Source organism: Phyllostomus discolor, chromosome 6 (assembly GCF_004126475.2).
Source record: "Phyllostomus discolor isolate MPI-MPIP mPhyDis1 chromosome 6, mPhyDis1.pri.v3, whole genome shotgun sequence".
Classification (NCBI taxonomy): domain Eukaryota; kingdom Metazoa; phylum Chordata; class Mammalia; order Chiroptera; family Phyllostomidae; genus Phyllostomus; species Phyllostomus discolor.
The window spans coordinates 170448841-170462965 of record NC_040908.2 but is presented as its reverse complement, the minus strand read 5'-3'; the positions used below and the strand labels follow the sequence as shown (position 1 = coordinate 170462965).

General features: G+C 71.9%; 1 protein-coding gene across 1 annotated transcript; it reads right to left on the bottom strand.

The window, feature by feature from the left end:
• Positions 1–9490: 9490 nt before the first annotated feature.
• LOC118501460 (proline-rich protein 2-like) lies at positions 9491–13552 on the bottom strand. The gene is made up of 6 exons (XM_036030034.1): positions 13400–13552; positions 11760–11870; positions 11512–11712; positions 10434–10451; positions 10213–10340; positions 9491–10118 (listed from the first exon to the last, which is right to left on the bottom strand). Exons 1-6 carry the CDS (start codon positions 13550–13552, stop codon positions 9491–9493), a joined length of 1239 nt encoding a protein of 412 aa, XP_035885927.1.
• Between the last annotated feature and the right edge of the window lie 573 nt (positions 13553–14125).

Genomic DNA, 14125 nt, shown 5'->3' with positions numbered 1-14125 from the left:
CGCAAGGTCAAGCATTTGGGGGAAGCTGTTTTTCTTAAAAATGTCACTTGAAAATAAACACTGGTGCTGGCGCCCCTCTGATGGCCCGGGACCCCCAGAGAGCGGGGGTGGGCAGCTCGGGGGTCTCCCAGCCAGAGCTGCCTCGGACCCCCGGGGGACACCTCCCAGGCCGGCCAGGCCAGGGCCCTTCCCAGCCAGAAGGCTCTGGAGGCCGGGCGCCCTGTCGCCACCCAGAGCCGGGGACACCGTCGTGTGGCCTGGCTCTCGTGTCTGAGGGGAGGCCTCCACACAGGTGACTGTGCCCTGGCCAGTCTCCTAGGCGGGCCCCCTCTCCTCTCACCCTGCTCCCCACTTTTCTGCGGAGACCTGCACCCCCAAGGCCTTGGACCTGAGGCTCAGGGGCTTCCTGTGGGGGTGAGGGGCGGCCGTGCGGCACTAGGTCCTCCCCCAGGACAGGCCCTGCTAAGGCAGCGCGGCACTTCCTGCTCTGGGAACCAATCCCAGCCCCCCCCTTCCAGGGGTCGCCTGAGCTCAGGCCTGAGGGTGGGGGGACCCGCCTGGGGGGGCTCCCTCCTACCCGCTGGCTGCCTCCTGCCCAGAGGGCAGGCAGCCCGGGGGGGGCTCAGAGCTTTGACAGTGCCCTGAGAAGTTTCTAGAAGCAAGAGCATGTTGCCCTGAGTGCTCCACGTGCCCTTTCTCATCCCTGGCAGGGCGGGGCTGGTGGGGGGACGGCAGAGCTGGCTTTGGGGCATGTCTCCCCGACCTGTGGCTGGGCTCAGTGTCCCCCCTCCACCCCCCCAGCTGCCTGTGTCTCCCAAGGGTGTCTGTAGTCCCCGGCGCTGGGCCCACCTCAGAACGGCCAGAACCCCCCCGGCCACCCAGCCCGGCTTGGGCACCGGGGCTGTGACTCTGGTGCAGAGGGAACCCACAGACATGTGGGGGGTGTCAGCGAGCGGGCAGCAGGCTTGCGGCCTGTGTCCCAGAGATGCCCGAGGGCGGGGAGCCCTCAGAGCGAGGGGGCCTTCCTGGGCAGCCCCCTGCACACCCCAGTCCTGGCACGGGAGGCCGCAGGCTGTGGGGCCCCTCGGGGGGTGTGGAGAAGCGAGGCTGGCAGGCCGGCTGCAGGGCCCTGGCGGGGCGGGTGTGTCACCACTGCCTCCCTGGGTGAGCCCCCGCCCCGCCCCTGGCCCCCGAGGGGCCCCGCAGGCCCTGTTTGAGCTCCAGGTCAGAGGCCGGACTTTGCCCTCGGTGGGGTGCTCTGGACCCACGCGGGCCGCACCCTCCTTCCGGGCTGGGGAGGGGGCAGAAGCCTTTGACCTTCCAGAAGGTTCCTCCTGCCTGGGCCCCAGAGCCTGAGCCCTGCGGGAGGTGGGGCTGCTTTGCCCTGGAGCTGTCCTGTCCAGTCAGGGCCCCCCGGCCCCCCCCCACCCCCGGCCAGCAAGTGCAGGGCCAGAGGGACAGAACCTGGGACAGGAGCGGCCGCCGGTCCCACACCCTGAGTGGTTCCCACAATGGCTTTGGGAGTTCGGGGAGACCCCCACCCCTCGGTGCCTTGGTTTCCTCATCCGCACGAGGGGGCTGTGGAGAGCACCTCCTCATGGCCTGTTCGGGCTGTGGCCCCGAGCCCCGGGGCCCGCGTGCGGCCTGGGGTCCTGCCTGACCCGCCTTGCCCCAGGCGCAGCCGAGACCCGGCCCTGCCGCTGGGGACCCCAAGGGGTTTCGGCAGCTGGGGGCCAGAGAACCCCAAGTCTGGGACCTCGAGGGCCTTCTTTCTGGGGGACATCCAGCAGCGGACAGCAGCTGGGCCGGGAGGGCCCGTGGGCAACCGTCACCGGGACAGACCCGGCTGCCCGCTCCTGCTCCTGGACCGTGGTCAGCTCAAGTGTCAAAATAAAAAGCGGGGGACGAGTGCGTGCGTGAGGGACAAGGGGTGGGCCCCCCCACCAAGGAGCCGAGGCAAACGGGGACCTGGGCTGAAGGCTCCGGCCCGCGGGCGGGCACCCTCTGAGGGCGGCAGCCGCGTCTCGGTGCGGAGGGTCAGCGGGCGGCGCCGGCTCTCCCAGCAAAGGCCCCATCTCCGGGGCTTCCCCACGGCTGAGCTTCCTTTGTCCTCCACCCTGGGCTCCCAGGGGTCCCCGGGCAGGGGCAGCCCCCGTCCGGGACCGGCAGGGCTCCCCGACTCTTCCTTCTCAGCGCCCCCTGTGTCGGGCCTGGCCTGGGCAGGGGGTGTGTGTGTGGGGTGCAGAACTCACAGACCTCCCCCCTCACGGGGCCCCCAGGCCTCCGTGCTGCTCTGCAAGCAACAGGCCGTTGGAGCTGGCTGAGGCAGGTGGGCCGCCTCCTCCTCACCCAGGGAGAATGGGGCGGGCGGGTCTGTGGAGCACCCCCTTTCTGAGACACCCGGAGAGCACGCCCGGGGCTCCCCGAGCTGACTTGGGGGGCACGCCCCGTGTCCCCCTAAGACCAGGCCAGAGAAGGGGGTGTCCAGGGCGGAGGCAGGGGCTGGGGGATGGGGACCCCGGGACTGCAAGGGAGTGTGGGAGGGGGCGGGCAGGGGAGCGGGGCGGCAGGGGCCTCAGGCAGAGGGAGTGCAGACCTGGCGCATTCCTGCGTGACAGCCCCTGTGATGGATGGCGGGGGGCGGAGATGCCTGGGGCCGGCCCGTGGGCTTGGGCTGTGCTGTGCCGTGCCACGCGGGGCAGCCTCGTTGCTGGGGCCCGCTCCCACCTCCCCGGCCCCGGCCCAGGCCTCCCCAGGGGTGCTGAGTGAGGCACACCCGGCCCGTGAGCCTGCGCCCGACACCCAGCTGGGGACAGGGGTCTGGGGGGCTCCTCGGGGGTGCCCCCTGCGCCACCCGAGAGGCCCAAGTGGGGTCAGCCCCCAGCCCTGGGCCTTCCTGAGGCCGGGGGGCTCCAAGGCCTCTGAAATTCCATCCGAGGCCCCGAGTCCTGGGGTCCCACCCGCCCGATGTCCTCCCACCTGGCCCCCGCGCCCCTGCTCTGCTCTCCACAGTGCTCCTGGCGACAGGGACCACAGGGCAGCCCCTCAGCCTGTTGTCCCCCTCCCGTTGTCCGGGCCACCGTCCTCGGGCAGGGGCCGGGCCCACCTACATCTCAAGCCCCGTGAAATCTGGCCTTAATTAGGGGGCTGCTGCAGGGCGGGGCCCGAGTGTGGGAGGCTAATACCCGGGGACCCTCTGGGGCCACCTGGGGGGGGCGCTTTGGGCACAGACAAGGGACCGTCTCCGGGTGGGGAGGGGCTCGGCGGCCTGTCGCCACTGCACTGTGTGTGTGTGGGGGGGGGCCTCATTGTGCAACCACCGTCCCCGAGACCAGAGCGGCGGCACAGGAGGGGGGCCTGAAGCAGGGGCCTACCCTTGACCCCGGGCCGGCCCCCGGCCCCCCGGCCCCCTTGGCCGCGATCCAACTGGGAAAAGAGCCGCTTTATCTCCGCTGCCTCCTGGTCTGCAAACAGCCTCAGAGACACGTGTCCCCGGGGGCTGCTCTTGGCACACATGCCCTCTGCCCCGTGCCCCGGGGTGAGGTCCTTCACCCCCGGAGGGGGGCTGGGGGCCCGGGGAGGGGGCCGGAGCAGCGCAGGCCCAGGCTCCAGCTCAGACCGCCTGCCTGCCGGGGCTGAAGGGACAGTGGGGGCTGGGGACCGAGGCCCTGGGGGAGGAGGGGACATAGCAGACAGGCAGCTGAGGGGAGCTCAGCCTGAGGGGGGGGGGGTGCAGCCCGCAGGGACCCTCCTGGTGGCCGAGGGGGCTCACCCCACTTCTTGGGTGACATGGGCGGTGACCACGGAGCTGACAGTGGAATACAGGGTGGGGGGCAGCGGACCCCCTCCATTCTCCCCACACGCCATCCACAGCCACAGTCACGGCGGCGTCTCTCAGGCCTGTCCCCAACCAGCACACGGGGACACGCTGTGTCTCAGGGCACCCTGAGGGGCTCCAAGCTCCTGGGAGATGGGTCCCTGGAGGGGCGATCTCCCCCCGCCCGCCCCCGCCACCAGGTCCTCTGGCCCAGGTGACCTTTGCCATCCAGCCCAACACTCTTGGGGGTCGGAGACCCCCAGGAAAGGATGCACCCTCAGGAGGGCAGGCACTTCGTGGCAGGGCCCCCCCCGGCCCCCCACCCAAAGTAGTCTGCAGTGGGGGTGTGCAGGAGCGGTCCCCCAGCCACCCCTGGGGCCGGCGGGGAGCATGCGCTTGCTGAGCCGACACCAGGCCCCACCGTGGCCCCTCGGGGTCTCTGTCGCCTGGCAGCCCTGGTGCCCTCTGCGGAGGGGGCCCCTCCTGGACCCCACTGCTGCAGGGGTGTTGGGAAGCAAGGGGCTTGGGCCTCGTCCTGCCCCCCTGCCCTGCGGCAGGCCGCCCAGCGGTGTCCTGGAGACGGAATAGCTGGGCAGGACGGTCCCTGCTCCCGGGGCCACCCTCTGGCCAGTGGCCTGCCACCCCAGGGTGGTCAGCCAGAGTGAGGGACAAGGAAGGGTGTCCCCTCTGGCCCTTCAGGGCTCTGTGGAGGGCTGCCCCTCATGTGGAGGGGCCTGCGGGAGCCCCCTCCACGGTGTTCAGCCTGAGGCCCACCCCGGAGGCCACTCTGCACCCCCTCGAGCCCCAGGCCTGCGCCCCAAGCCCTCGGACCCTCCCTCTCCGGGGGAGTGCTGGGACTGGGGGGTCGGCGGGACGGGCAGCTCCAGGACACTGCCCCCAGGACAGCGGGCCCATGTGTAGGGCATGGGGTGTGGGGCAGAGGCCTGGGCGGCCGGTCCTGCTCCGTGGACCCTGCACCCCTCGGGTGTTGACACAGGGGGGGCACCACTGGGGGCCCACGGTGTACCGCTGGAGCCCTGTGTGCTTCTCCGGCTCTGGGGGCCCCCGGCACACACAGGGCGTGCCCTGAAAGCTGCCTGAGTAAACCCAAGGGGCCCCAGTCCTGCACATCCCCCCAGGAGAGGCGGGAGAGAGGGAAGGGGCATGTAGACCTATGTACCCCCCTGCCGGAGCCCCCCAAACTCTGTCCCCCTGCACCCCTAAGGCCAGGGACGAGGCACCCCCTGAGATCACGGCCCCCCATTCCCTGGGCCGTGTCCTGGGAGGCGGATCTGCGGTCCCCCTCCTGGCCCCGCTCCCCCTCCTGGTCCCGCTCCCCCTTCCGCGCCCCAGCTCTGCTCCGCAGCCCCCGCGCAGGCAGCGAGGAGCCCCTGAGCCGGGGCTGGAGCTGGGCCTCTGGGCCTCCGTCCCAGCCACCCCACCCCCTCTCCCTCCGCCTGCGCCTCGCTCAGGCCCCAACCCCGGGAACGGTCTTCCCGCCATCCTGCCGCCCCCTCCCCCCTCCGGGCCGCATACCAGACCCACAGGCTCCGGGCTGCCGCGGCCTGTCGCCCCCACCCTCCAAAGCCCCGGGGGCCTCTCCTCCCACCCCTGCCTGCGTGCAGAGAGAGCGGGGAGGGCGGGGGTCCGGGGCCCCGTCCCAATCTACCACACCCTCCCGCCCGGCTCCAGCCCCCCCGGGCTCCCAGCGAGCCTCAGCCCCAGGCCCTCGTGTTTCTGGGAAGCGAACGTGAACCCAGGCCCCGCACCCTCACGGCCCCCGCCCCCTTCTCGGCCGCGTGTGCACAGCTGCCCCCGGCCCTTCGAGGGGCCCGTGGCGCGCGGGTGGGGGGGTTCAGGCAGAGGTGGGGACCGGGGGAGGAGGGGACCTCCCTGCACTTGGCGCCCCTGTTGGTCTGCCGGTCCAGCCCCGGGCCCCGCGGGCCCCGGCTCCCCGCCTGTGTCCGGCCAGGTGTTCGGTGATGGAGCGCGGGCTCCCGGAGGACAAGGGGCCCAGTGTCTGCCGCGGGCCAGCCCCGCGCTGCCTCGGGGCAGAATATCCAGTGACCGCTTCCAGGAAGCGGGCGGGGGCGCCGCGGGGGGCCCCTTCCCAGCAAGGCGGCCCGCAGGTGGGCTTCCAGGAAGGGGCCCCGCTGGCCCCCTCGCCTCTGGGAAGGGGCCAGCCGTGTCACCAGGTGTGGGCCGGGGAGGGGTCTGGAGAGGGGGGAGCGCAGGGGCAGGGAGTGGGGGGACCGGGGGCGGCCTAGTGCAGTCGGCGGGGCTCAGGGCGCCGGGGCTGGGCGCGCCCCTCCTGGGAGCTCTGGCCCCCCACTCATCTCTGCCAGACCCCCCACTCCTCTCTGCCGGGCTCCCCACGGGTCTCTGCCAGGCCCCTAGCTCCCTGGGGCCCGTCGGGCACAGCGCACACACGTGCCCGCAGACGAGGACGGGCCTGAGTGCAGGCTGGGTCTCGAACCGGCGCACTGGCTCCGGGCGCTCTGCTCCCCCTGCGTCGGGGCCAGGTGCCACCCCCAGCTCCGGGGCGCGGGGTGCTGCCGCCTCCCCGGGATCCGGGCTGGGGCAGGGGCCCTCGGGCCTCCCCTGAGACCCCCCAGCCCGAGCCTGTCCCTCGGCCCACCGTCTGGGGGCTTTCATTTCCTTTGTGTTGGGAGCCTTTCCTCCCTCCTCATTCGGGGGTGCAGCCAGGGTCCTGCCTCGGCCCTGCCCCCCAGCTGCCCGCAGTCCCCCTGAAAGTGGGCTCCCGGGTCATTAAATCCAGACCGAGAGGCAAACCCATACCAAGGCACGAGCCACACACAGGCCGAATCCGATGTCCGCCCTCCAGGGACCCCGGTCCCACGCGGGGGGCTGGGCCACGCAGAAGTCAGCAGGCCCCCCGAGTGCTGCCGAGCAGAGCAGGGCCCGCGGCCGTGCCTGCGGCGTGACGGCAGGGCGAGGGACCCCGAGAGAGACCCCCACCCCGGCCGCCACAGCCCCCAGCTGTGCACAACGGGCCCCGGGCCACGCCGAGGGGTGCTCACAAACACACGTGTGGACACACATGTGGGCACACGGGCACACACAGGCGTGCACGTGGACACGCAGAGGCACGCATGCAGACATGTGTGGGCACGCACGGACACAGGCACCCACAGGCACGTGTGCATGAAAGGGCAGCTGTAGACACACGTGTGGACACATGGGGATGCACAGGGACACACGCATGTTGGTGCCTGTGTGACCGCACAGGCGTGAGCACCCACAGGCAGGGGACGTGCCCGGACACAGGCGGTGCGCCCTGTTTGCTGTGAGCGGGGCGGCCAGGCCAGCTGAGCGCCCCTGCACAGAACCCCGGCCGGTGTGGACGGTCCAGGTGTGACCACCAGGCCCTTCCGGCCGGGAGCCTCGAAGGAAGGGGCAGAGGGTGGCGGGGGCCCGGGCCGCTCCCCGGTCTCCCCCCCACCCCCCGCCCCCCACCCCTGCCTCAGAAATGCCTGCCTGCCCCCAGACTTCCCGCCCCGTTGCCGGTGGCCGCGGCCCCCTGCCCCCGCCCCCGCCCCGGCTGGGGCTGGGGCTGGGGAGTGAAATTCAAGCCCCTGTTTGCTCGGCGACACTTAACCCGGCTCAGGGGCGTTCTGAAAGCGCCTCTGGGTGGTGGGGGCGCCAGGAGCCCGTCTGGCCACCCTCTCTGAGCCCCTTTTCTGAAAAGCAGGAAATCGGGCTGGGCCGAAGGTAAACATTCCACCCGCAGGCCCCAGCTCCTCGGAGGGCTCCGGGGGCGGGCGGGCCTGTTTGCCCGGCCCTGGGCGAGGCGCGGGGCTCACGGCCTGTTTGCAGAGCGGGGCCTTGGCCTGTGGCTTCTTGCCCCCGCCCGCCGCCGGCCCCACGGGCGGCCCCGCGCCGCAGCGGGGGCCCCTCTGGGCGCTCAGGCCCCTTCCCTCCCGCTCCCCCCATCCCCCGGCCTGGGACCAGCCCGGAATGCTGGGGAAAACAGCACCCCACCCAGTGTGGACCCTGGCTTGTGGATTCACCGGGGGCAGGTGGGAGGGGGTGCTGGGGCCTCAGCATTCCCCCCCCCCCCCCCCCGCCACTGGTGGGTGTGGGACCAGGCCCCACCCGCCTGCATTCCAACCCAGACTCGTGCTCTCGCTCAGGGCCTCCGGGCCCAGGTGGGGGCCCTGGAGTGTTCGTGGGGTGCACCGTGAGACCCCAGCGACCAGGAGGGGGCCGCAGCACGCTGAGGAACCAGCCCGGCTGACTCCAGGACCCCCGGGGGTTGCCCACCCTATTCGGGGGCCCGACTCCCCGTGTTCCCCAGAGGAGGCTCCCAGCCCACCCTCGGCAGGGCCCACCGCCTGGCCGCCCAGCTTGCCTCCCCCACAGCCTCCCTTTGTGACGCTCTAGCAGGGACGGTGCTTATTATTAATAAAGGCCGTTTACAGCCCTAACTCTAGTTTCTCGTGCATGGGTCCCTTCGCCCCCTGGGGAGCCCACGTGGGTGAGTGGGCCCAGCCGGAGGCCCAGAGAGGAGGCAGCCTTGCCCGGAGCAGGGCTGGGGGCCTGCAACCCCCTGCAGGGCACGTGGGGACCCTGAGGACACCAATGTCAGGCCTTCCAGAACCTCCTGTACGCAAATGCAAATGCTCGCTGTGGAGACCACCGCCCAGCTGGCCCGAGACCGTCCCCTTGTAGCCCACACGGCCGGGGGGCAGGCAGCCCAGAGCAGGAGATTGGGGGGACCACAGGGGCAGGGGCCTGCGGGAGGAGGGGGGCGGGGCGTGCTCCTCGTTTCCCCTCTCTGGTTTCTATCTGGGGCTGCGGCCGCGTTCCCGCTCTGAGCGCGGGGAGGGGAGGGGAGGGGCGGGACCCAGGCCCATCTCCAACAGCTGCTTCCAGCCACGGCTCCGCTGGAGGGGGTGGGGGGGGCCGGGGCGGGGGGCCCGGAGCTCCGAGGCAGAGCCCGCGCCCCGTCTGCAGGCCCCTGGCCCAGCCGCCCAACCGCCAACCAGGGTGGGGGCCTCACTCACACCCCAAAGTCTTGGGGCCTCCTCCAAGGCAAGACCCACACCCCTTCTGGCACCCCTCACCTCCTCCACTCAGTCCCCCCGCTCCCCGCCCCCCAGTTCCCGCGGCTCTCTCTGCTCAGCGGCACCCCTTCCCCCCTTCCTGCTCCCCGCCCCCTTCTGCTGAGCTGTCACCTGGCTATTATCGAGCTCTCCCTCCTCCCCGGAGCTGAGCAGAACCCCTGCACCGCCCCCCCCCCCCCACGTTCACCACAGCGCCAGGGCGGTGGGGGTCGTGTGGGAAGGAACATCCCCCTGTCCCCTTGGGCTTGGGGCTCATAGGTCTGCTGAGGGGGTGGCGGGGCCCAGGCACACTGCCCACCCAGGCCAAGAGTGCCCCCCAACCTCCATCAAGCCTGCTCCCCCAGAGCAGGCCCTTGGGGTGTGTGGCAAGGACCAGGAGGGCCTGGGGTGTCATCCAGGGGGTGGTCCGTGTGGCAGGACTGAGGGGACCCTCTCGTGGTTGAGTGGGGGAGCCCCACCCCTCGCTGCAGAGACCCCGGCCCACAGCCCCACCACAGTCATGGACCCTGCACTGCCCGCCCCACCCAGTGACGGTCGGGTTTCTTCCCCCATGTCCCCCCTGCCCTCCCCTGTCCCCCTGTGTTCTTCATGTCCCCCACCCCGTCCCCGTGTCCGAGGAGCCCCCCAAGAACGAGCGGAGACCCGGAGTGCTGTAACGGAATTTATTGATGAGTCCAGGGCCTCTGGTGAAGCCCCGGTGAGGAGGGACACACGCAAGATGGCCAGCACAATGCTGGAGGTGCTCCCGGTGTTCGGAGCTCCCAGACCAGGCGGGGGGCGGGCAGGGCCCCACACACTCGACCGCCCCCGGTCGCCCCCGAGGATGGGTGGCGGGGGCTCGCGGGGGCGGCCCCGGCCGCAGGGGCCGGGCACGCTCGGCAGTCGTGTCACGCACACGCTCAGGGGTGCAAGGCCGTGTCCGGGGCCCCAACCAGTGCAAACGACTTATAGTGCAAATTGAGTTGGGGGGCAGGGGGAACGGAGCCCCGGGGGCTCGAGCCCGCTGAGCAAAGGACAGAAGAGAAAAGGAAGAAACGAGAGAAGACGAGAGAAAAGTCGGAAAAGGAGGAGGGGGGGAGGGAGGGCGGTGGTGATGGGGGCGTGCTGGCGGTGGTCTCCAGCGTCTGCGGGGGCGGCGGCGGCGGGGCGGGTGCTGCCGCGGGAGCGGCTCCCTTCCGGTGGTGCTGGGCGCGATCTCGGTCCGTCGGCGAAACCTGCGGAGACAGTGGGGGGACGTGTGGGCGGGGCCGAGGCCCGGGCGGTGGGCGGGGGGGCGGGGCAGCTTCCAGAGGGGGCTCCCACGCCCACCTTCTGGAGCCGATTCCTGAGTGGGGTGGTGTGGTGGTTCGATGTGCAGCATATTCTTGAGTCAGAGCTAGAGGGACTTGAAGAAGTCCGGGGTCCAAGGCCCAGGCGTGAGCTGGGCAGCACCATCTCTGTGGGCGGGAGGGGCAGCGTGAGCGGGGTCCTGGCCCCGCCCCACGCCCCCCGCCCCCAGCCCCGTGTCCCCTGGGACCCGGGGCTGTCACCTTGTCATCTTGAGGATTCTAGAGGTCCAGAGAGCAAAGGGTGTGCCGACTCCTTCCGGAAAGCCGAGGGACAGAGACCTGCCGGGCGCTCTGCTGCCCGCGGTTCCAGCCGAGATGTCCTGTGGGGAGAAGACGGGTCAGGCGCGAGGTGGCCGTCCCCGCCGGCCCACCGGCCTGGGGACCACGCCCTGCCCCCGCACTCACGAGGAAGGCCGGGCGACTCTGCCGTCCTCGCCGTCACACCGGACCATGTCATGTCGCTCTGAGCACCTCCTGGCGCCCGGCCTTCGCGGGCTGGCACGCACGTCACCGCCACCAGAGACCTGGCTGGGGACAGCGGCCAGGGTCACGGGGGGTGGGGCGGGCAGAGCCCACGGGCGGGGGCGGGGCTGGCCGGACGCTCACCTGGTCTCGGATCCGAACGCGGAGGCACCGATCCCCGCTCCGTCACCGCCCGCGGCCGCGCCTCGGCCACGGGCTCTGGAGTCCAGCGCCCCTCTCGGATCGCCGCCAGGCTGCCTGCCGCCTGCGTCCCTGCCTGCCTGCGCCCCTGCCTCCCTCCCCCCACTCTCACTCACACTGCCCTGCCCGCCTCGCCTAGCCTAGGTCTCGCGTGTGTCCTTGACTCCCCTGGTGTCGACCTGTCTACCTTGCCAGTCCCAGAGGCGTGCGGGGGAGGGCCACAGTGACCTGTGACCGGTCCCCACGCCCGCCGCCGAGCCACAGTGCCACGTGGGAACGGCGCGTCCGCGGGCCGGGCCCCCCGCAGCCTCCTCGCTGCGGAAATCTCCGGGGCCCGGACCCGCGGCCGCCGCCCCACCCAGGTGTCGCCCCTCGGCGGTTTCCCGCGCACTGTGCCCTCCGTCTCGCTCTCCGGCCCTCGAGGCCCCGGCGCGGGCCCGGGCGGCCCGGCCAGAGCGCCTGCTGAACCCTCTCCTGAGTGAATTGCGGTGGGTGTGGTGGCGGCCGGGGACCCTGCTGTGTGACCTGAGTCCCCCGCTCATCTTGTCCTGTCCGACCGGGCCTGGAGTGTCCCCGCAGATGGTGGAGGTCTGCGGGCCCCTGTCCCCTCCCTCACTGGCAGCCCTTTCTCGTCTCCCGCCTCGCCCTCTCGAAGTGCTCTTTCTGCCCGGGGCGGGCCCGCGGCCCCCCCAGCCCGCACGGTCTCGGCTCCCCCCGAGACGGTGTCACCTGTGCCCACGCCCTGCCTTCGTCCCTGCGGCCCTGCCGGGGCGGTCAGCCGCTTCCCCTCGCCGCCCTCACCCCCGGGCGCCTCCTCCTTGCAGAAGGGCCCGGAAGCGAGGGCGCGAGGGGAAGGGGACTCACCTGGCCCGGCAGGTCGCTCTCCAACTCCGCCCGTGGCTGCCAGCTACTCCACGGCCCAGGCCCGGGGGACGAACCCCTCTCCGGCTCCCCCTGTCCGCCAGCCGCCACGTCCTGAAACCAAAGTTGACCGGGATGAATGTCTGGCTCCCCCCTCACCCCTCTGTCCCCGCCGGCTGGGGCCCTTCACGCCTCACGCCGATGCTGCCGCCCTGCCTCCAGGAGCCCACGCCGCCCTCCCGCCCTGCTCCCAGGCCCCCGCCGGCCCCTCTGCCCCCCGCCTCTCCTGCCAGACTCCAGATTTCCAAGGTGCTCCTTGGCCCACGCAGACTTCCCCGAACCCCAGTTCCCCATCTTCCCCTGGTTTCCCCAGCGCCCCAGCTTCCCTGGTTACCCCACGGCACCCCCGCTTCCCCAGTTTCCCCCGGGCTTCCCCATCCCGCACCCACCCCCTCCCGCGCCCTGTTCCCCGGCCCTAGCCCGGGCTTTTTCTAACTGGGGTGGCCCCGCCCAGAATTCCCGCCCCTACCCCGCCAGCCAATCAAAGCGGGGACCGTGTTTGGGGCCACTGCCAGCGCCACCCCCAGCCGGGACCGCCCCGCGCACGTACCTCACCCGATCCGAAATCCTCCAAAGACAGCCTGCCCGCACCCTTCCCCTGGCAGGGGCGAACAGGGCTGGGCATTGTCCCCAAGCACCCCCTCCCCCCAGTCGAAACAAGGCGGGTCCCCCCGGGGCAGACCACGCACGCTGTTCCTCACCCCCCCAGCGCCGGGTGGCCACCCTGCCCGTGGACAGAGTGGGAGGGCTCCAGCCGGACCCGGGATTCGGGCGGCACTTAGAGCCACGTCTCCGTGGCTGAGACCGCACGTTCGCCCTCGGCCCCGGGATCCACGGGGAGCAGGCTCGCGGGGAGTGTGGGTGGGGGTCTGGGCTCTGCGCGGGCCCAGGGAAGCGCGGAGGGGTGGTCTCAGCAGGATACAGTGGGTGGCCAGTCCCCAGCCCGAGTGCCTCTTTAACGGTGACCGTTGCGCTACAACAGTGTCCACAGGGCAGGCTCCCACTGTGGTTGGGCGCCCTGAGTACCCCCCCCCACTGCCACGTTCCCATCCCGTGGGTGCAGCGCGCCAGCCGTGCACCGCGGCTCGCAGGCGCGCCCCGGTCACGACGCCTGCAGCCTCACAGCTCCGTCCCCAGCGCCGGCCCGAGGCTCTGCCCGTGCGGGAACGGGACAAAGACCCACGGCCGTCCCGTCCCTGGAGCGACTGCCCGTGCGGCAGGGAGGCCGTGGAACCCCGAGCTGTCCACGGGTCGCCCACCTAGCCTGGGTGCTGGAGCCACGGGGACGGCCATGCCTAGGCAAGGGAGCAAGACTCGGGGGGACTGAGGCCGGCGCCTCGGAGGAAGGGGCTTGGGCAGACCCTCTGTGCCGTGGACTCCACCGTGAGGTGTGGGGTGCCCCACCGACCCACCCTGACACCCGCCCTTTGTCATGGACGAACCCACAACCTGCGTGGGGAACCCCAGACGTGGCCGTGGGGGACCTCCAGATCGGAGATCAGGACGGAGCAGAGTCCCACACACACGCGGCCGTGAGCGCCTCGGTCGGGGCCGCCGCCTCGCGGCCGTCACCATGTCTGCACCCTCAGCGACTCGGCGCCGCTCGGATCGGGGATCCGCGGGGGCGGCGGGCGCCCAAACAGTGGGGAGGACACCCGAAGTCCTCCGGTGTTGGACAGGGCAGTCCCCGGGGCCCCGTGGGGAGGGTCTCCCTCTGAGAATCGGCTCCGCGTCATCCGGGCACGAGGTCCCTCACTGCTCTCCCCGCCCCCGCCTCCCCAACTCCAACCGCACAGCCTGCTGTGACTCGGATAGGATCGCTGGGGTGCTCAGGCGAGCACCCCATCTCCCTGATGACACTAGGGGACCGCCGTGGTATCGGACATGAGTGGACCCGGGACGTGGAGCGGGCGAACCTGGGACACGGGGCGGGAAGAGCAGAGGCGCGGAGCGGGTGGCCCAGAGACACGAATGGGGCGGGCGGACCTGGGAATCCGTGCGGGCAGACCCGGGACGCTGGGCGGGGAGACCCGGGACGCTGGGCGGGAAGACCCGGGACGTCCTGCGGTCGAACCCGGGACACTTGGCGGGAAGACCCGGGACACCGCGCGGGCGAACCCTCGGCCGCCGCCCGCGGTAATGTGCAAGCCGGCACCGCCACCTCGCGGCCACTCCGGTCTCCAAAACCACACCCGATTCGGCAGCACACAGGCAGAGCAGAGGGGGGTGGGGGTCCACCCAGACCAAGGGCAGCGCCCCCAAAGTGCTCTTGCGCTCCTCCAAGCAGCCCCAGGCCCGGTGCGGCCGCG